General features: G+C 54.9%; 1 protein-coding gene across 1 annotated transcript; it reads right to left on the reverse strand.

Annotated features, from left to right (window-relative positions):
- Positions 1 to 5,877: 5,877 nt before the first annotated feature.
- Positions 5,878 to 20,767, reverse strand: NAA40 (N-alpha-acetyltransferase 40, NatD catalytic subunit). The gene is made up of 8 exons (XM_055580971.1): positions 20,275 to 20,767; positions 14,168 to 14,263; positions 13,114 to 13,166; positions 10,159 to 10,254; positions 9,929 to 10,087; positions 9,731 to 9,814; positions 9,248 to 9,325; positions 5,878 to 8,999 (listed from the first exon to the last, which is right to left on the reverse strand). The coding sequence occupies exons 1-8, from the start codon at positions 20,602 to 20,604 to the stop codon at positions 8,858 to 8,860; spliced, it is 1,038 nt and encodes a 345-aa protein (XP_055436946.1). The 5' UTR covers positions 20,605 to 20,767; the 3' UTR covers positions 5,878 to 8,857.
- Positions 20,768 to 21,745: the final 978 nt, after the last annotated feature.

Raw genomic sequence — 21,745 nt, forward strand, 5'->3', positions numbered from 1 at the left:
GTGAATAGTGGTTCACACTAGTTCACGCAAGGGTTGAACAGTGGTTCAACACTCTAGACAGTGGTGGGAAATGGTCCTTTTCTGCTGCAATCTTTTCCCAAGATCGCATGTTGGGGCAATTTCTTTTTTCGGCCGTGCCATGCAGCGTGTGGTATGTTAGTTCCCAGGTCAGGGATCGAACCAGCAGCCCCCGGAGTAGAAGCTCTTGGAAGTCCCAGGGGTGCTTCTTTTGCCATTAGAATAAGCAAGCATGAAGAGGGGGCTCCCTGGCCCAGTGAGGGAAATTTGCCTGTGAGTGACAAACTCTCTGGGAGGCAGGGATCTTCTCTGACACCCTGGTAACTACCGTGCTGCTTGCACAGATGGGGAACTCATTCCCCAGGACTGCCCACTCTGCTCAGATTGCTAGGAATCTCTCTTGCATTGCGACCAGACCCAGAGATCCCAGCCTGAGTCCTGGCTCTGATTCAAGGGCCCAAGCTGTCCCTCCACCCCACCCACTCCTCTGATTGGAGCAGTAAGAATAGATCCCAAGCCTTGGGGGTGGGTGGAAGAGCTGGTCGCTTCTCCTGAGACGTGTCCCCATCTGGGCCCCCAGTCCTGATGGTCATGTATGGGCTGGGAAGATCCCAGATGCCCCATCCCAGGGCTGACTCCAGACCCTACTGGCCATACTCGGGTTAGAGACACACTGGGTGACCTCACCCCAGGCCTGGCCCCTGTCCATTAAAGGCTCTGGCCCAACAACTGCTCTCTCTAGTAGAGCTGCGAGTCCTGGGGAGGAGGTCAGGCCTCAGCCCTGTGGGGCAGCAGGCATAAATCCCTCAGCCGCCTGCCCCCCAAATATGCACAGCTCCAGCCACCCCACTGACCTGAACTCCCCTCCTGGCACATCACGTGAGGGCTGGGCTCTGAGCACCGGGGGTAGAGGGTGAAGGGACCCCCACCCCAGGGCTCTAGCTGAGGTCAGCGGTGGCCTCTCTACAGGCCTGTGGGGACTGTCTCCCTAGGGTGGGGGTAGCAGCAGGAGGCCTTTGTAGAGCTCAGGAAGGGCCCCCTGTCCAAAGGAGGAGGGTCCGAGGAGAGGGAGGGGATTTAATCTTTACAATAATTCAGCAAGGAATGCGTGCCTACTTCTTTGCTGAGGAAGCAGGCACAGAGAGGTGAGATAACTTGCAGGCTCACAGAGCCCATGGGCAGGATTCTCAGAGGTCTTCTAGCCACCCTGTCTCTCCACTCCCACCAGACTGTATGCGCCCGGAGTCAGAGGAGCGGTCACACCCGCTTTGTCTGCCGAGGGGCACCCAGCACTCAGCGAACAGCAGGTACTCACTTTATGCCTGCTGAATTAATCCTCCAAGACTCAAATCCAGGTCTGAACCCCAAAGTCCATGCTCCCTCCACTACATCACTTCAATGTATAGGACGCCTGTTACAAAGGGTGACAGAAGCGCTGTTTTCACAGGCAGTTGTCAAACTCCTCCCCTCGCTATTACCATCCAAGTGGTATCTCAGTGACTGCCAGGGGTCACACAGACAAATTAAAAATGGGGGTTTTCACGCAAAAAAGGGTAGAAAGGACTCAGCCATAAAGACAAATGAAGTAATACCATTTTCAGCAACATGGATGCAACTCTAGACCATCATACTAGTGAAGTAAGTTAGAACGAGAAAGGCAAATACCGCATGATATCACTTCTACGTGGAATCTAAAATATGACACGAGTGAACCTATCCACAAAACAGAATCAGACTCACAGACAAGGAGAACACACTGGTGGCTGCCGCGAGGGAGGACGGACTTGGAGTCCGGGGTTGGTAGATGCAAATCACTGCATTTGGAATGGATAAGCGGCAAGGTCCTGATAAACAACACATGGAACTATACTCAGTGTCCTGTGATAAACCACAAGGGAAGAGTATGAAAACGGATGTACGTATGTGTATAACTGAGTCACTCTGCTAAACAGCAGAAGTTGGCACAACATTGTAAAGCAACTATACTTCAAATTTTTTTTTAAAGTTCTAATTATAAAAAAGTGGTGGGGAAGGGGTAGGAGGAGCCGGCTCTGGTCTGGGTCGTCCTCCACAAGGAGCAAGAAGCCCCGGGCAGGGGCGGGACAGGGATGAAGCAGGGCCCCGAACGTGCGTCTGCTCTTCCTGGGGCACAGCTGTCACCAGGCGCCAGACATCCAGGGCCAGGCCAGGACGCAGCTGGCAGGGGCGCTGCCCTGCCCGGGGACACACGGCTGTCCTCGCCCAGGCCCCTTGCAGCTGGCTGCACAGGTACAGCTGCCAAGACAAAAGGAGGCTGTGGGCTGGGGGGGCTGCCCACAGTCAGCGGCCAAGAGTGAGTGATGAGCCAGCTGGTGTGTGGCAATGGCTCTGGCTTGGCGAAGGTCCCCACACCTGTGCAGACACGGCAGTCAGGTCACTAAGTCTGCCTGCCACCGCCCCTGCCCTGTGGTACAGATGGGTAAACTGAGACCCCCAGGGGGTAGGGCCGCTGGGCTAGAGGCCCCCCCCCCACCCCCCGCCAAACACACCCAAGGCCTCCTTCCCCAGCTCCCTAGGACATCATGATGGACTTGGCCACAAGGACTCGTATGTGGGCAAGAAGTCTGGAGCAAGCACAGCATCCTTTCGTTCAAGTACCCCACGGAGCATGGCTCCCCACCTCAGACAAGAGGGAGGTCTGAGTGCGCCACAGCCTCCACGACAAGCCGCGTGTGGCCTGGGTGGAGCACCAGGCACCGCTCACCAATGTGTGTATGTATGGGTGCACACACACACAATGTGTATATTACCCTCTAAGTATATACACATGGGCTGTGCTCCTGTGCATCCTCAGCTGTGTCCGACTCTTTGTGATCCCAGAGACTATAGCCCACCTGGCTCCCCTGTCCATGAGATTTTCCAGGCAAGAATACTGGAGGCCCCACTCAACTCAAAGGTCAAGAGCAAGCTGAGGACTTCCCAGGTCATGTACAAGACACTGAACCTTCTGTCACGTAGGGGGCATCCGAGCCCTTGCTGAGGCTATGCCTCTGGCCACACCCATGGGGACCCCCAGGCTCACCCCTGCCATGCGGCAACCCTGCATCCAGACCTCTCTGCCTGGACTTACTACTCCAAAGCCTGGGCCTTCTCTCCATCTCCAGACAGCTGACCTCTGACCTCCAGCCCTGGGCAAGTCCCCGAGTCTTTTCATTGTTCTCCACACCCCATCTCACAGCCAGGCCCTCAGAGACCCCAAGGCCCTGCACGAGAGCCCCCATCCCTGACACCCGCCCCCCTTCCTGTCATGTTCCCCACCCCTCCTGCTCCCTGGAGCCAACATTCAGAACACGGGCTGCCCTGGGAGTACAAGCCACTTCCTGGCGCCCCCTCCCCAGCTGTCTGAAGCCACTTTGCAACCCACCCCGACTCACGCTGGGCCCCAGGGATGGCAGCACCCACAACGTGCCCACCTGAGGGCTATGTACTGCCCCTCAAAACCCAGCACCTGGGCCAGGAGGGCTGGGACCCTACTCATACCCTGGTGAAGATCCTTGCTGAGCACAGCTACTGTTTCATCACCACTGGTTGCCGGTGGGGTGGTTGAGCCCCCCTTCCCGCCCCACCCCTCACAACAGCACCCTCCTGCGTCAGGCCAGGACCACCCTGCGGCACAGAACCCTGGTGTGGAGGAGGGCGGGCTGCACCCATGGCGGCTGCAGCCACCCCCAGGTCAGCTGTCAGGCCTTGGCTCATGGCTGCAGCCCCAACCTCTGCTAGTGGCTCCAAGTTCTCTCACCTGGTCCCTTTGTACGATCTCTTCTCTCCAAACTTGGGGTGTCCGACCCTGCGCACAGGGTGGCCCTTCCCCTGCCAGCCTGTAGCAGACATTCGGCTTCTCAGGGCAGGGCGCCCCACAGCCCCAAGTGCTGTTGTTCAGCGTTCACTTTGTCCACCGTGGCACAGGCAGGACCCGGGCGATGCAGAAGTGTGCATGCCCCACAAGAGGGCCCCCGCGGGTGCCGCGCCCCCACCATGGGCAGAGGGTCCGGGTTGGAGGGGGCTAACCTGGGCCACGGATTTTGGAGCCCGGGCTCTGGCAGGAGATCACTCAGGGAACACTGAGGGAAACCTGGGGTCTGTGACCCTGGACTCTGAGCATGAGATGACTACAGCTGCTTCCCCTCTTCTGGAGGGCAAGTCATCACTGTTGGCCCTGGCCCCGTCCTAAGGCCCTCCTCTAGCCCTCCACTGGGGGTGAGCCTGCCCCCACAGGGCAGACATGCCTTGACAATGACCTTCTCAGCTCCAGTCCCCATATTTCTAGGCAGCTCCCTACAAGGGACAAAAGGGAGGCCTCTCTCAGGAGACAGCGCCCCTACTGGTCAGGACCCGAGGGAAGATACCAGGCCAACAGATGTCAGCTTTGCCAGGTAGGGAGTCCACCAGGACCAACAAGACAACCCACAGCTCCATCGTGAAACGTGACGTGGACGCCAACAAGGACCTGCATGCCCACAGCATCCTGTCTGGGGTTACGACCACGGACCAGGGCACGCAGACGGATGCAGAGCCTGCTGGGCCCTCAGCACTGTGAAGACCAAGGGTGAGTGGGCGCTGGCATCCCAGGGGATCACCAAATACCAGTTTCCTTCCCACTGTAGCCAAGCAACGGTGCAAGGGCATCAGGCTGTCCAGTCTCCGAGGTGCCTCTGCAGCATCTTCCCAATTGCCCTAGACCCCTGACCTCATGAAAAACAACCTGTTAATACTTTTGAAGAGGGAAAAGCAGAAAAAACTAGAATAAACCTGCCTGTGTTTGAAGCAGCCACTTTCAAAGCCTGGTGGTAGAAATCATCGGTGACCAGGTTTCGCACACTGGGGAAATTTTCAGACCAGCTCAGGCTCTGCCTGAAATTGAGGACCTCTCATCCTGCAACTGCGCCTCTTGCTCTATCTGCTCACTGAAGTGGTGGCAGCGAGGGGGGTGGGCGCTCCAGCTGGTACCACTTGGAATGATAAAGTCTTGAGCCGTAGGTGGAAGTAGGGGTGGGGGCAGCCGCCTCGGAAGACCAAAAAGGGAGCCTGGTTACTTAGGAAAGTTGTGTGGAGAGCAGACAGGGCCAGTGATGGCAAAGGGATGCCCCCTCCAATCCTTCTAAATCTGGTCATTTACTCTGCAGCAAGGGTACAGTGACTCCAAGGAATTCCTGCCTGGGATTACAAGAGCCTTCAAGGAACAAGGGCTTCCCTTGTGGCTCAGCTGGTAAAAAATCCACCTGCAATGCAGGAGACCTGGGTTTGATCCCTGGGTTGGAAAGAGGCCCTGGAGAAGGCAAAGGCTACCAACTCCAGTATTCTGGCCTGGAGAATTCCATGGACTGTATAGTCCATGGGGTTGCAAAGAGTCAGACATGACTGAGTGACTTTCACTTTCAAGGAACAAAGAACTCGGGGGTGGGGTAGTGGAGGCAGAATTCCACCTCATGAGACGGCTGTTGAGTGATGTTCCAGCATTTAAAATGCTCTCCTTCCCCAAGGTCTGGGATGCCTTCCTTCATGCCTCCAGGGTAAGGGAGCTGCACCCACCGTCCCCAGCCCACCCCCAGGGCTGAGGCCATTACCTGGAGCACCTACGAGACAGCTGTTGACTCTGCTCCTTTCCTCAGATCACTGTCCCACCAGAGCGTGAAGACTCCAGGGGCTCGGGGCTCTACCCTGACCGCCCTCTCCACCTTCCGGCAGAGGGGACCGCCGGGCAGCAACACGAGGAGGCTGGCCCTCAGCGTCCACGGGAAGCGCTCTGAGCCCCTGCTCCCTGGGTCAGGCTTTGGTGGGAGTCCACCTGGGAGAAGCTGCACAGCTTGTCTGTCACACTCAAGAGGCCTGGGCCTCCCCCAGCTCGTAACTCTCCTGCCCTGTCAGGCCTGATGTGAGTTACTCTTCCTTCAGGCCTGTTTTTCTGAGTGAAGGGGGACCGGAATCTTTTCAAGAGACGAAGAATATTCTGAGTACCCCAGTTAAGTCAAAGAAACACCAACGCGCTCTTCAACGCCCACACAAATGTTCTGGAATTTGTTTGCCTGCAGACCTTAAATGTCACAACGCTTGGCCTGGGACTCTCCAGCGCAGAGCGGGCACCTTCCAGGAGACCTTTGACCTCTGCCCTGGGCTTCTGAGAAGTGGCACAAACATATGCATTCGGTGGTCTCAGTTTCCACAACTGGCTCCTCACCTCCAGCGCCCTGAGGTTTTCCCCGCCCGAGGCTTCCTTCACAGGAGGGGGTGTGGGGCCATCACAGCCACGTGCCCGAGGGTTTGGATCCAATGCTGGATGGTCTAAGCCCTTGCTGCCATGGCACCTCAGCACCAGGAAGCCGTCCCAGCAGCTGAACAAAGTGTCTTTTATTTGTGACACACAAATACAGCCAATGCAAAAAAAGATCACTTTTCCATTTGATTCCAGTGATAACAAGTTGCTAAAGAAAAAAAAAAAATATATATATATATATATCAAGAAGGCATTTTATCTCCAAAGTTTCCTCTAAAAAAACCAAAAAAACAAAACAAAAAAAACCCAGGAAGGGTTAAAAAGAACCACACACATGTCATGTACATATCTGACATCAATGAAAATAACCTGAAATAGAGAGGAAAACAACTAAAAAACAAATCTCAAATTATATTTTTTAACATGCCCCAAACAAACCACCAGGGACGGGGAGCCTGGTGGGCTGCCATCTATGGGGTCGCACAGAGTCGGACACGACTGAAGCGACTTGGCAGCAGCAGACAACAAACCAAAAAGCCTGGTACAAGACCTGCTGTTTCTTAAAACCAAGACCTTGGGGAAATGGAGACTGATGGCTGAGAACTGAACAGGCTCAATGGCAGCAACAGGGTGACCTACAAGCCTCAGGCTGTGTCTCCCTGCCCAGCCTGACCCCCATCCCCAGCAGCCTGTGGGTGGCGGCAGAGGCAGCTGGACAGGCACGGCTCACACCAGTGTCTGTTGACCAATGGGGCTCAGTGCCAGGTGTCCAGTGAAGGGAAAGACATGGACGCTTCTCTCCCTTTATGTGGGATTTACACCGGAGTCTCTCTGGGGCCCCGTGAGTGGGAGTTTATCAGAAATCCATGATCTAAAATGATGAGTATTTATCATTCTGTGTCCTTTGACAGACAGCAGGGATCAAAGGAAAAGCTCTTCCTAAATATGCTTCTGTTGCTCCATAATTCTTGGAAGGAACCCTCTAATGTCCTCCCAGCAATGAAAACCCTCCCCTTTGGGTAAAAACTCCTGGGAGCCAGCCGAGTGGGGCAAAGGTGGGTTTGCTCCAGTGTGAAGGTGCGGGGCCCTCTCCAAGGGAGTGCCATGTCCACAGCTGGCCAGTCAAGAGCATCGCAGAGCACTCAGCGGGGAGGCTGTGTGCCCCAGCCCCGCACACGTGGGAGCCTGGGAGAAGCCAGAGCAGCTTTGGGGAGACGGGCCTGCACAGGCAGCCTGAGCCAGGGCAGGGGCTGGGGTGTGAGTGGACTGAGGTCAGAAGCACTGACCAACCTCCTGGGAGCAACACTCTGCAGGCAGGACCTTTAGGATGCTCTGGAAGGCAGAGCTCCAGGCTGTCCCAGGGGAGGCAGCAGGTGCTTTTTCCTGGATAAGGATTTGGTCATTCTCTTCCCTGGAAGGGGAGTAAGGTCTGGGGATGAGGGGTAGCCTGAGCTCTGACCCCGTGCCCTGTCCACCCGAGGAGAGAAAGGGGCTTCCCCGCCCACCTGCCACCACCGGTGACACCAGGGAGAAGGGCAGCTGTGGGGCCACCTCCCGCGCTGCCGGACAAGGTGGGCCTCCCTAAGGGAGCAGGGGCCAGGCTGGGGGGGTGCAGGCAGGAGGCCTGCTGCTGGCTGGGGGCTCTCCGAAGGCCAGGGGGCAGGGGCGATGGTGGTGGGGAAGGAGACCCACCCTCAGAGAGCTAACAGCACCAAGATATGAGAGAAAACGGCATTAAATATGGCAGGAACGAGGGGCCTTAAGGGGGAAGACAAGGGGCTCCCTGATGTTATTTCCCCCTTGAGAGTCAGAACAGGGCAGGGGCAGGTGAGAGGCAGAGGGAGGCAGCGAGGGGACGGAGACGAGCAGGCCGGGCTCCAGCTCTTTCCTATGAGTAAAAACCTCGGGTCACCACCTTGAGATCATGGGGCCAAGCTCGGGATGCAGCTTGGTCAGAAGTCAGAGAAGCCGTGGTCCCCGCACAGGCCCCACTGACGCTGCTTCCCGGCCCCTCGGCCCCTTGCTGACAGCCATGGACTCCCAGAGCCGGCTGGTCACTGGGACAACCCCACTCTAACTGCGGACCCACAAAGGCACAGCCAGGAAGAGCGCCCTTGCTTCCCGGGGTTGTGGCACAAAAGACCTTCCGGGGTCTCCGTTGAGCGTCCCCTCCACCAAATGGGAGGAGTCACTCTGAAGCCTCTCTCGGCACAAGATCCTACGCCGAGTCCATTCCTCTTTGGGAACCAGCCAGACCCTGACCCAGGGCGCCAGGATTTTCATGAAGCTGGGAACAAACACTCCATTCGTCCAGCTGTGTGTGTGACGGGGAGGGGGCTTGTCAGGAATCCGGTGGCAGGGAGGTCGCAGAGCCCCACGCCCAGGGCCGAGTGAGAAGGCAGCCACTGTGAGAGGACACGCCGGGTGCCCGGCTCCTCGCTGCCCCTCCTGGCAGCCTGCCCTTCCAGGGGAAAGCAGGGGGGGCAGGCAGACCACCTCTCCCCAGGGTCGGGGCTGAGGAGGCCGCCTGGTGAGTGGCGTGAGACCAGGGAGAGGACAGGCCTTGGAGAGCGCGTTCCAGCTTCAGACTCAGTGGCAGCAGCCGCCACAGTGCCCGCCTGAATGGGAGTGCTGGCTGTCCCCAAACTTGGTCCTCCGGCTCAGGATCTCATAGGAGCAGTCCTCCCCACAGCAACCGGACATGCTTGGGGAAGAGTCATCGATTTCAAATCTGCAGGCAGGCAGGAGGAAAGGGTCGGTGGGGGGCGGAGGACTGCCTTCCACTCCAGGAGTCAGGGCTCAGGAGCAGGGCAGGGGACCAAGCTGGAGGCGTGCCCACACCATCTCCCCCAGCCCCCGCCCCCTGGACCTCAGGCCCAGGAGCTCCGTGTCAGGACGAGGGGGGCCAGGACAGGGAAAAAGACATGGGCCGGCAGCTTCCGCTGCCCAGGGGGTCCCCCACCAGGCCCAGCTCCTTACTGCAGCGCTTCTCTGAAGAACTGGTAGGCGCCATGATTGTGCTTAAATACCGTTAACATAACTTTCTTCATCTGTGTGCTGAGAAGGAAGCAGAGAGAACCTTCCAGAAGGAGAAACAGGTGCTAAATCACACGTGTTCTCTCCTGTCTCCGCCTGCCGTCTCCCGTTTGCTCCGGGGAGTGCTCCTGAGCCCCGCTCGGCAGTCTCACTGCCACCCTGAGACAAGGCTGCTCCCCACCTGACTGGCTTCTCCTCCACGTCCCAGTGGAGACGCACAGAACAGGCACTTGGGGGTGCTTGCTGCCCTGCGCCCACTGCGCCAAATGTGGAGTCACGGCAGGGCAGGGAGGTTCTAGATACCCTTCTTCCAGAACATTCCTGTGAGCCTTGTCCCCACCTCCCTTCCCGGGCATACAGCAGAGGCAGCTCCTCCAAAGAGCGACACACACACACACACACACACACACACACACACCGCCCTACCTGTTGGCCATGAGCTGCAGAATCTGTATGAGGAACTTCCCCAGGCCTTTCCGCCGCACCTTGCTCTCCAGCTGCACCTCGTAGCTGGGGGAAGAAAGCAGGGTGAGCCTGCAGGGGCCGTGAGGCCTGGCCCAGGCCCAGACACCCGCGTGGCCTCTGCCTCCTCCCTGGTGCACACCCCCGCGCCGCGGCCCCTACCAGTACAGGACTTCATCACCGCACTCCACGTCAAACCGGAAGTGAGAGAAGGCGACGGGCACCGATCGGTTTTCCCACGCGATGAGGTACCAGGCTCGGTCGTCCGTCATCTCCTCGCGCTTCTCTCGGTCCTTCCAGCCCCACTCGCTCTGCTCGTACCTGGGAGACAGCGGCAGTCAGGACAGGGCTCTGCAGAGCACAGCCAGCCCCTCCCGCCCAGGCGTGCTTACATGGTGCGCATGTTGGTCTTGGTCAGGTCGAAGGCCCAGTCCACGGTGGCTGGCTCCAGGCCGGACACTCGCTTACATTCAATGGAGACGTTCAACCTGCAAGAGGAAAGGAGGCTTCTGGAGCTGGCGCCAGGCCCAGCACCGCCCGCTGCCTGGACAGCCTGACGACGAGGCGCGCCTGGTCTCAGTTCATCTACAGGGAAAAGCTGAGCCTGCACGTGACTACAGAAGGTGCCTGTGAAGGAACGAAGCCGCTCAGGCTGAGATTAACCACTGTCATCACCAGCCCACCACCACCCCGACCACAAGCCCTGCTTCCTGCTGCCCCCCACACCGTCCTTATCAGACTCAGCACTCTGTCAACTCCTGCCCCTCTCGGCTACCTCTTTGCTCTCTCTGCCCATTCTTCTGTACGTTGTTATAAACACCCGAGTCTTCTCTGTTCCCTTAGTTCCTGCCCTGAGGCATTTTTCCTGTTGTTTTCATTTCTGAATCAAGTTCTCACTGGGCACCCATGGGAGCCCTTCATTCTTATCTTTCAATCTCGCCTGCGAAAGTGGCTGGATGACCTCAGGCCCTTCAGGAAGACCGCAGCCCCCATCCCTGAGGAGTCCTGCCTGTTGCCTCCTCTGAGGACACAGGGATGCTCTCAGCAGATCAAACAGAATGCATCAGGGTTCAGGTTCTCCCCAAGTTCTGCTTCCCTAAACTAATGAATGAGGCATTAAGATATCAATCAATTTTTTTTTTGGCCATGCCATGCAGCTTGCAGGACCCTAGTTCCCCAACCAGGGCCTGAACACAGGCCACAGTAGTGAAAGCTCTGAGTCCCAACCACCAGACTGCCAGGGAATTCCCTCGATCTGCTATTTACTTCTAAATGACTTAAGTAAATTACAGTTAAACTCTTTGGCAAACTGTGAAATCACATTCTCCAGGAAGCGGCACATTCTGCAAGGACTGATTTGACTCCTCGGACGACGTAACCCCTGGAAGCCACCGTCACCCCTGCTGACTGGCGCACTGTACGAGCTATATGTGTGCTTGGCCATGTGAATACAGGACTCCTGGCTCTGAGGAGTCTGCTTTCTTTGTACTACTGGCCATGCAGTGGTCAGAAATGACCCAACACAGCACTGCATCTGTCTTAGCTATCAATTTTCTGAAGGCCAGTTGGAGAGTATAGATTCTCCACTAATCTGACTTATTTAAGTACATGAAAGTGCAGTCTTAGCCACACAAATCACACACAATTCCAGGCACCAAATGAGCCCAGAGTCAACTGGCAGTGCCTACTTCAGACCTGGCCCATGTTTCTGAAGTCATGAGAATGTGGGGCGGGAACACTGAGATCACAGTAAGGAATCTCTGTTGTTGTTTTCAGTCGCTAAGTTGTGTCTGATTCTTTGCAACCTCACAGACTGCAGCACTCCAGGTTTCTCTGTCCTTCACTATCTCCCAGAGGTTGCTCAAATTTATATCCATTGAGCCGGTGACACCATCTAACCGTCTCATCTTCATCGCTCCCCTTTCTTCCTGCCTTCAATATTTCCCAGCATCAGAGTCTTTTCCAATGAGTGGGCTCTTAGCATCAGGTGGCCAGAGTACTAGAGTTTCACCTTCAGCATCAGCCCTTCCAATGAATATTCAGGGTGGATCTCCTTTAGGACTGAGTGGTTTGATCTCTTTGCAGTCCAAGGGACTCTTGAGTCTTCTCCAGCACCACAATTCAAAAGCATCAATTCTTTGTGCTCAGCTTTCTTTATGGTCCAACTCTCACATTTGTACATGACTACTGGAAAAAACCATAGCTTTGACTATCAGGACCTTTGACTATATCACTTTGGCAAAGTGATATCTCTGCTTTTTAATGTACTGTCTAGGTTTATCATAGCTAAACTATGTCAAAGGACTTTCTGGAATCTGAATGATGATGCAGCTTTGAGAGGAGCTGTAACGCATCTGATCACAGACAGGAAGAATACATTAACATGATACTATGAAACTCAGACACAGCCATGCAAGGCAAATGTAGCATTACCTACTAGAGTCTCTCCTTCATAATTCACGCATTTACATGTCTTATCTCATTCACTAGAATACTGACACCAGCTCCTACTTACAGTGCTGGATATAGTCTCTGTGATCCTTAAAACCACCTGGCAAGTTTGGCATCATCACTCCATTTAACCGACAAATAAGGCTCAAAGAGTATGTCAACTTAACCAAATATGGTTAATAAGAAGCATCATTATGACTGAGGACCCTATTTCTCCCTGAGCCAACAGCATCTCTGGTATCTATTTTATAAACCAAAGCAAGAGAAAGGGGAGGGGAGCTTTAATCCAGGATCGGCGGTGAGCGGGATTAGGGAAGAGACAGGAGTAGGGACAGCTCGCACGGGTCCAGCCCTAGTGTGTTCCAGGCACTAACACTGCACGCAATCCTTCTGATGACCCTGTGGGCAAAGCACCCATTTCGAAAATTTAGACACAGCAAAGGCAAGGCATTTGTTCAGGGTCACAAAGCCCTAAGTGGCTTTTAACCATTATACTATATACTCAGGGAAAGAGTGCTGGACTGAGAATGAAAAGTCCCCTCAGCTGCCAGGGAGAAGCTCCACAAACTCAGACTCTCATTTAGCCTCTCGGAGGCTTGGTTCTCTGCCTAAAACGAGGGAGTCAGCCCAGACGATTTCTCAGGTTTGTTTCCACTCTGTGGTTCTCCGTCGGAGAGCACAGCAAGGCCCACACAGACGTCAGTCTGAGATCAGGCCACCTGTGCTCATCCGCAGACCCCTCTGTTACCCTAACAGAGGGGTCTGTATCAGCAGGATACTAGCCATCATTTCTGCTTTTTCACTAACAAAAAAAAACGAAGTCTGAGGACACCTACTCTGGAAAGGTGAATTCCTAAAGAGCAAGGAGAGGACAGGTAGGAATGCTGAACACTCACCCATTCCGATCATATTTCTTGAACACTGGGAAAGCCTCCAGTGGGTCTCCAAGCTGTGGAGGGAAAGAAGAGAGGAGTACGCACCACAAGCGTGGGCCTGGCAGTCACCAGCTCCACCCTGCATGGACCCACGTGGAGGCACAGCTTCCTGGCCCAGGAGCAGCCCTCACACAGACCCGCCACCTGTCTTAGCTCTGAAGTCATGTGTAGAGTGTAGGAAGAAGGCCCAACAAAGCTGTAGCTTCATTTGACATGGGAAAGAAGAAACTTTCCTGCCTAATACTAAAACACTGGCCTCCGGGCCTAAAACCTGCTCGGTGCCCACCTGGCCCAAGAGAAGAGAGGTCTCCTGATCCACTCATGTCCTTCTATGAGGTCCTCAATTTACCTTCCCTGGTCAAAATCCAACATGGACAATCATGTCCCTGGGCCACATCCTTGAAAGTATGACTGTTTACTGAGTGGACTAAAAGAAGAACAAAATCTGGAACGTGAATTGCGGCAGGAAGGGTGACCCAATCTCTCCTGGTTCATGGGCAAGCTGAGCTGCCCCCAGTCAGGCCCCCCAGGTGCTCAGAATCATGGCTACTCCTGCCCTGACTGCGGCCCCTTGAAACCAGGTTGCTGCAACCCCCAGTGCATAGCACAACCTGTGGACCTCCCAGGCAGGCAGTAATGTCTGAAGGCAAGAATGAGAAAACCATACCGTATTTTACTAGGGAGGCTTCCTCCCCAAGATGCAAAACCCTAATAAAAACTTTTCCAGACGCTTTTCCAGTGGCAAGGAAACAGACCCACAAAGAGAAGCAGCCACTTTCTCTTGACTCCACACTTCCCTGCACGCCTGGGTCCATCCCGGGTCCTCCTCACAACTCTCCCAGGCTCCCACCCAGGCTGGTCCAAAGCTCCACCCCAACCCCACCGCAGCAAGGAGGCAGTAGAGGTGCGGATGTGTAGTAACTCTGTTCTGCCACAGGGTGGCGCCAAAAGAAGTCAAATTTAAAACCAAGCTGAAGTTCCAGGAGGAAGGGACTGGGAAAGAGGAGAGAGTTACCCTGTTGGCGGCGTCCACTTTGGCACAGACAGCATCCATGGCTGCTCGCTCCTCCAGCCGCTTCTGTTTCTTCTCCTTTGCTTTGCTCGACTTCCTCTGCAAAACGGAAAAGCAGAGTGGGCTGGAAGGCCGTGACCAACGAAAGACGGGACTTGATTTTCCCTCTGGGGACCCTAAGGGCCAGTCCCTGATTTGCTTGCCTGGTCTCAGCAGCAGGAACTCAGGTCTGGCTGGAGACCTGAGCATTTCCCAGTCATGAGATTGTGGGAGCATCGCTAGACTTCTCCACTTCCCCACGGGGAAGAGGACTGACCACGGGACCACTGGGTCACTGTGAGGACTCGGTGAGAGCACAGGGCAATACCTGAAGCAGAGCCCCGCACCTCAGCAGCTGTCTAATAAATATTCACTTGTTCATTCCCTCCTAAGGCAGGAACAAGTAATTTTAGACACATTCAGGGCAGGTTTCAGGAAGGCGATGGCATCTGAGGCAGCTGCTGATAGCTGCTCTTAAGTATAAACTTATTCAAAGCCTTTTCAGTGTCTTCACGCTTCAGGAAACAAAGATCTGCTCTGGGGACAGCCTCCTGGGGAGGTGGATCCCTTTCTAAGCGAGGCCTGGGGCACTCCAGCTTAAGGAGACGGAGCTGCTCCCAGAAATGGCTGCGCAGGCAAGGCCAGTGAGTGGCAGGCACACTTAACACCCAGTGACAAGGGCAGAGTTAAGGGCCCCAAGGAGTTCACCTGGGGACAGAGGCCACACTGACACGTGGTCAGCAGAGCCAAGCTTCAGGGGAGGAGCAAAGGGAGGCTGTCCTTACACAGAGAAGCAAACTGCGAACCCCCCATACCTCCAAATGGAGCACGTCCTGTCTGCAGAGTCACATGAGGTTTTCTCAAGTGTACATGGACCTTCCCCTCTTACCCTGTGTAAAAACTGGTAGGCTTCCCTTGGGGTCCAGTGGTTGGGAGTCTGCCTGCCAGTACAGGGAAGACAGGTTCCAGCCCTGCTCCAGCAGGATCCCATGTGCTGCGGAGCCCACAAGAGAAGCCACTGCCACAAGAAGCCCAGACACCGTGAGGAAGAGGAGGCCCTGCTCCCCGCAACTAGAAAGAGTCTGCGCACAACAATGACCCACCACCTCCAAAGAACGATCAAACAAACTGGAAACACGAGGAAAAGAGCCCAAAGCTCAACAGACCTTGTCCAAAGCCTCTTTCTGCCCTGTACTCCCTTCAGGTCTTAGGACAAGCCACAGCCATTCTTGGAGCCTCCTTCCCTCAACTGATGAGCACGGCCCTAAATACCTCCTTTAAAGTATTAAGCCCGTGAGGGTTACTGTGGCCTGTGTTCAATAAACAACACTCCCCATTCTCACTCCCAAGGAGGGGCAGAGCAGCACAGGCACCTCCTGAATCACCCCACGGCACTGGGAAGACGGCTCAGCTTTTCACCAGCCACATGGCCTCATCTGACCCCACCCCTCACTTCCTGACCTCACCAGTGAGACGTTTTGCTACTTCCAGTTCCAGCATAGCTGGGACACAGCCCAGGAAAGGGTGAGCTGAAAAACCCAGCTGCTGGATAAACTCTACCCTTGGTTCCTCCAGGAATGACAGTGCCTAACTCCTGCACAAGCAAGCAGGAGGCGAGAGTTCCGATACCAGGAGCTCACAGGGGTGGCTCTTCTACGTACAGCCTCGCCCAGCACCGGCTGTGTGCCAGCTGCGGGCACTGCAGGAAGCCAGGCTGGAGCCCCTTTCTTACCTCCCTGGAGGAAGGAACAAACAAGAGAGCAGACGGTCTTCATGACGCTGGGATCTGAGGACAGAACTAGCCCCTCTCTACCACAAAGAGGTTTTAGGGCATCCATTTTTCTTTTCCCCTCTGGGAATCTGAGTTTCAAGACAACATTGAGAGATACACTCATCTTGCAGAACACTTTCACAAGAAGAAACTGAGCTCAAAGGGATGTCGTGACTTGTTCAGAGTTCCCCAGGGAGCAAATGGCAAAGGGGAGACTAAATCCCAGGGCCTGGGCTGCAGATTCAGCATCTGTCCCCCGAGCCACGCTGTCTCCCACTAGGAGAGCCTACCCCTGCGGCCAAGACCTTCTCGGCTCTGTTCGGATAAGGTCAAGATGAGACCTTGGGAGCCCCCAAGGCAGCCGCTGGGTGACTCGTTCCTCATTACCCTTCTGGCGTGGTGGCTGGTACATGCCCACGCAGCACCACCTGACCCCACCTCCACACTGAGATAGGGATAAAGAACAGGGAAACCTGCCATGGAAGATCCCAGGGCTGTGCGATGGGGCAGAAAGGACATGCGCTTTGGCGTCAAACAGGCCAGGGGACTGAGAAAGGAACTCCACCTCCAGGAAAATGGGGACTCGATGGCCGGCCTAACAGGACAGCCGCAAGGCTAGACCAGAAGTCCACACACCTTCACCGTTGAGGCCAGCTCCCTGCCTTCACCCTGCACGCTAGCTCTCCCCCAGCGTGATACAGAGCTAAAGGATCGGAGGTGCTGCATGCGTGACGTCCAGGACCCAGAAGGCAATGAAATCTAGGTTCCTTCCATAGCGTCTCATTCTTAAGCACTAGTAGTAAGCAATTCCTAAGCACAAGCAGCAGGAGGGCCAGGTCTGGGCCTCCAGATTTATGGGCTCATTCACGCAGGGGAACAGGTGAGCCAGGCAGCTCTTGGAGCTTCAGGCCGCTGTGGCCCAAGACTATGGATAAAGAAAGTGCCCCTTAAGCGCTTCGCTGCCTGCACACCAGGTATGAGACAGGCTACAGCCGGCTGGGCCAGACAGGTAGAGGCCCTCCCCCGAACTGAGCACATGCAAGGAAAAGTGGTCTCCTACTGTTCCAATTAGCTTTGTCCTGCCTTGTGGAGGTAAGACTATCCTGCGGGGACACAGGAAAAGTTCCCTAATTAAAATGGGAAATAAGCACAGTGAACAGTAAAGCCCCTTGTGGTTAAGTGTCTTTCTCAAGGGAGCTTTACATAATAAAGAGTGTGGGATTTTGAGTCAAGAGACCCAGATTTGATTCTCAGCTCTCCCACTTACTTAATAGCTGTGTGACTTTGGGCAAGTTATTTACTCTCTTTCCAACAAGTCACTCGATTCCTCTGAACCTCACTTTCTTTATCGATCAGTTCAGTTTGGTTGCTCAGGTGTGTCCAACTCTTTGCAGCCCCATCCATGGACTGCAGCACGCCAGGCCTCCCTGTCCATCACCAACTCCCAGAGTTTATCCATAAAACGGGGCTAACAATGCCTCTACCTCACAGGACTGTTGTGATGGGAAAAGATGATACAATATACCAGATACAAAAATTCTTTAAGGATTTCTGTTCACAAGTACCTAGTAGTCATAAACACTGGCTGAATAAATCCTCCAAGATTCAAATCCAGGTCTGAACCCCAAAGTCCATGCTCCATCCATCAATTAAACGTAAATGATGCTTGCTGTAACAAACTGTGATGAAGTGCTGTTCTCACACGCAGCTGTCAAACTCCTCCCCTTGCTATTTCTATCAAAATAGTATCTCTCTCCTTTTTTTGGCCACACCTTGCGGCTTGTGGGATCTTAATTCCCTGACCAGGGATTGAACCTGTACCCTTGGCAGTGAGAACACAGGCCTAGCTACTGGACCACCAGTAAGTCCCTCAAAGTGGCATTTCTATGACTGCTGGTCATAATAGTAGTTCTATGACTGTGAGGGGTCACAGAGTGAAATTAAAAAACACCAACATGGGGGCAGGAGGCATCTTTCAGAAAAAAGCCTTGGTACCCTTTAGGTTTTCAGTATCAAGGCTTCCATCCCACAAGGAATCCAGAAAAAAACTTGTTTCTGGCAAAGAGAGTGAGTGAAAGTTGCTCAGTCGTGTCTGACTCTTTGCAACACCACGGACTATACAGTCCATGGAATTCTCCAGGCGATCTTCCAGGGGCGTCTCCAGGGGATCTTCCCAACCCAGGAGTCAAACCAGGATCTCCTGCATTGCAGGTGGATTCTTTGCCAGCTGAACTACCAGGGAAGCCTGAGACAGAGTTCTACATTCTAATTCCTGAGACAACACCTGTGTGGCAGCAAGGGTGAGAGAACTCTGAAGAGAACGGTGCTCCACCTGAGGCCACCCTCTCCCTCAGCCGGTGGCCAGACCATCATATGGAGCAAGGCGCTCTGCTGGAGGGTGATGAGTAGGAACCATGACCCTTCCAACATGAGGTGGGGAGTCCACAGCCCCCCACTCATAAAAAATGAGGATAATGAGAGAGTTCTGGCTCTGCTTCAGGGAGGAAAATTCAAATCTCTCTTCTGTAGTGAGCTTTAGGCCGGAAGAGACCAACCAGGTAGGGGCTGTTCTGAGAAACACATCTGTAACGTATGAGTAATAAGATTGGGGCCCTAGAGGAAGCAGCAAGGATCTCAGGATCTCTGAGGCCTGCTGTTTCAACTCAACCAATGAGGAAGTGTTGAACCAGAATGGCATGTTATGCTTGTTGCTTTCTGCTCAGTCTGGAATGGCTGATGCTGGGCAGATCCACTAAGTAATACCAGGGACACAAGATTTTATTCAGTTTCAACAGAAGATGGGGCCTGGGACCTTTCACTAAAATCTAGGTTAAATACGCCTAAGGCCTCTAGACTGGATTTTCTACACATGAAGCACACAGTATCCAAATGTCCTTGCTGAAACACAATGAATAGGTTTTGACATGGATTACATAAAGTGCTCTGACACGGTAAGACAACCATTTCTGTCTAACAAGTTGATTTATTCAGTCAATAACTATTTGAGTGGAGAGGATAAAAATCTAGGTTAATAACAGTAGGGACAAACCCAATGGGTTAAAAATAGCACACATCTATTTTCGAAAACTGAAGGCTGAGAATACAGGGGAAAATAACAGCCCCTATTTAAGAGGCACCCATGTGACTATTTACACCTACTATCTCATTTAATCCTCACACCTGTCTCAAAGGGGAGGATCATCCTCATCACACCCATGAGGAAATTCAAATCCACAAAGGCCAGGTCACTGGCACAACATCATGCTGCCAGTCAGGGAAGATCAGGCTGGAACTGGAGTTTCTCTGGCTCCAAAGTGAAGACTCTCTAAAGGTGGTGGAAATTTCCTGTAAAAACTAAGATACGTGGTGCCAGGGAGGGCCAGTTACTTGTTCAGGAGAGTGACCGGTGCTGCTCTAACTAGGATTGCAAGAAGGTGAACTCACAGAAACATGCGAGTAAGTTCTGCCCAACCTTCTATCAGCACATGCCCGGAAAAGGCATAAACTGCACCTCTAGACTGCCTTCTACCGAACAGGTGGTCACTATCCATCCGGGGCTGGGGCCATCACCAGGGCCCTTCCACCGCCCCCTGCTCACCTTCTGCACAGCTTCCCCATGCAAAACCACCTGCGGTGTGAATACCACTAGCAACCCAACTAATAAGACCCACTTAGGTGCATCTGGGAGGCCCCTAAAGGCAAGCCTCTGTCAATAAGGAAAAGAATGTTTTTTGGAGCAAGAGGAACCTGGTGGAGACGTTCGAAAGAGACTGGGGAAATCAGCCTCGCCGAGTAGCGGGAAGCGCAGCGGCTGGGGATTCGAGAGCCCTGAGTCAGGGTCTGGCCCCCAGTCACTGTCTGTGACCTTGGCTGGGTGCCTCGTTTCCTCTGGGCCTCGGTTCCCTCCGAGTCACTGCAGGCCTAGGATATGGGAAGCCACGAAGCTAGTGACACCCGGGTGATGGGTGACCCCTGGGGGCGGGGGGGATACCCAGGGACTGCTCGGGGATGGGGGCGGGTGGGCGCCAAGAAGAGAACAGATCTTAGAGGAAGGCAGGGGCGGGCGCGACGCGAGAGGCGGGGGGCACCATAGGGGGTGGGGCCCGAAGAGGGGGCTCCCTAGGAGATTCCCAGGGCTGGGCCGGGCGTGGGGACACTTCGACTGAGGTAGTCGAGTCATGTGGGGGCTGGGGGGGGTCACGTGAGAGGGGGTTCAAGGAACAATGGGGGCGCAGGGGGGGTGGCAGGGGGAGCGGGGAGCCCTCCCAGCCCTGGCGTCTCCTCTCCCTGCCTCACTCACCCCCATGGCGACAACGGCGGCGGTGGCGCTCAGCTCCTCCTTCCCACACTTGCCGGCTGGGAGGCGGCAGTAGCGGCGACACTGGAGCAGCGGCGGGCCCCGTACTGCGCATGCGCCTCGCGGGCTCCCCAGCGCGCCCCGGCGGGAACCGCGCCGGCGCAGAGCCCCGCGAAGGGAGGGGCGGGGGTAAGGCGCGCAGGTGGAGAGCCTGGGAGGCGGGCCGAGGGGCTCGCACACCAGAAAGAGGCGGGAGGCGCGGAGCAAGTGTCGCGCTGGGAATGACGTAAGCCAGGGCCCGCCCCCTTCTCGCCAGGCTGTGTCTGTAGCCATGGCAACGGCTTCACAGCCGTCGGGGAAGTGTGCTGCTGGGCAGCCGGGTAGGTGGCAAGGCCGCCCCTGCGCTTGCCTGTGCGTCTCCTCCGCCTGACCCGGTCATCCGCGGAGCAGCCACCTTCCCAGCCGACCAAACGCGTCAAGACCTCTGAAATACCTGCTCCTCCTACAACCCTCGGGCATAGGAGAGGTGTTTGGAACATTTCCCACCTTCTAGATGGTGAACTCTTGAAATCCTTTTTCTAACCAGAGTCATTCATCCATCTAACTTTTTTTTTCTTTTTAATTTATCTGTGTAACTATCTTCTAACCATTCATTCATCCTCCATTCATTCGCTCTCTCAATAAACACCGACTAGGACCACACCGGAGAAGGCGATGGCACCCCACTCCAGTGCTCTTGCCTGGACAACCCCATGGACGGAGAAGCCAGGTGGGCTGCAGTCCATGGGGTCGCGAGGAGTCGGACACGACTGAGCAACTTCACTTTCACTTTTCACTTTCATGCCTTGGAGAAGGAAATGGCAACTCACTCCAGTGTTCTTGCCTGGAGAATCCCAGGGATGGGGGAGCCTGATGGGCTGCTGTCTGTGGGATCGCACAGAGTTGGACACAACTGAAGCAACACAGCAGCAGCAGCAGGACCATACCTGAGGGGGGCATGGCTACTCTCTCCAGTATTGCTGCCTAGAGAATCCCCATGGACAGAGAACCCTGGCAGGCTGTGGTCCATGGGGTCGCAAAGTGTCAGACATGACTGAGCAACTAAGCACAGCACAGGACCATACTAATGCTATGCAGAGCCCAGGGGACACAGAAAGAAACAACCTGCCGTCCCAGTCCAGAACTTACACTTCAGAGGGGAGGTGGGCATGTATACTAGGGAGTGGAAGGTGATGTGAAACAGACAGCCGGCATCCTGGACATCATTCATTTCAGTCTATCCCAGCAGACCAGTGTGACCCCCACTTGACCTGCATCACCATCACCTGGGGAACCTGCGCACTGTGCACGCCCTGGGGCCTACCCCAGAATCTCCAGGAGTGGAGGCAGAATATTCGCTTCTAAGTGCTCCCCAGATAGGGTCGTACTCATGGAAATCAGAAAACCGCCACCCAAGACAAGCCTCACAGGCTTT

The sequence above is a fragment of the Bubalus kerabau genome, chromosome 5, assembly GCF_029407905.1.
Source record: "Bubalus kerabau isolate K-KA32 ecotype Philippines breed swamp buffalo chromosome 5, PCC_UOA_SB_1v2, whole genome shotgun sequence".
Taxonomy (NCBI): Eukaryota; Metazoa; Chordata; class Mammalia; order Artiodactyla; family Bovidae; genus Bubalus; species Bubalus kerabau.

Bases quoted from the DNA above. Each gene is read 5' to 3' on its own strand.
- NAA40 (XM_055580971.1), bottom strand. From the start codon at position 20,604: ATGGCTACAGACACAGCCTGGCGAGAAGGGGGCGGGCCCTGGCTTACG. The intron at 14,264-20,274 runs GTGAGTGAGGCA...TCCGTTTTGCAG, and splicing joins CCGCCGTTGTCGCCATGGGG to AGGAAGTCGAGCAAAGCAAA. The intron at 9,815-9,928 runs GTAGGGGCCGCG...TTCTTCCCCCAG, and splicing joins GGTGATGAAGTCCTGTACTG to CTACGAGGTGCAGCTGGAGA.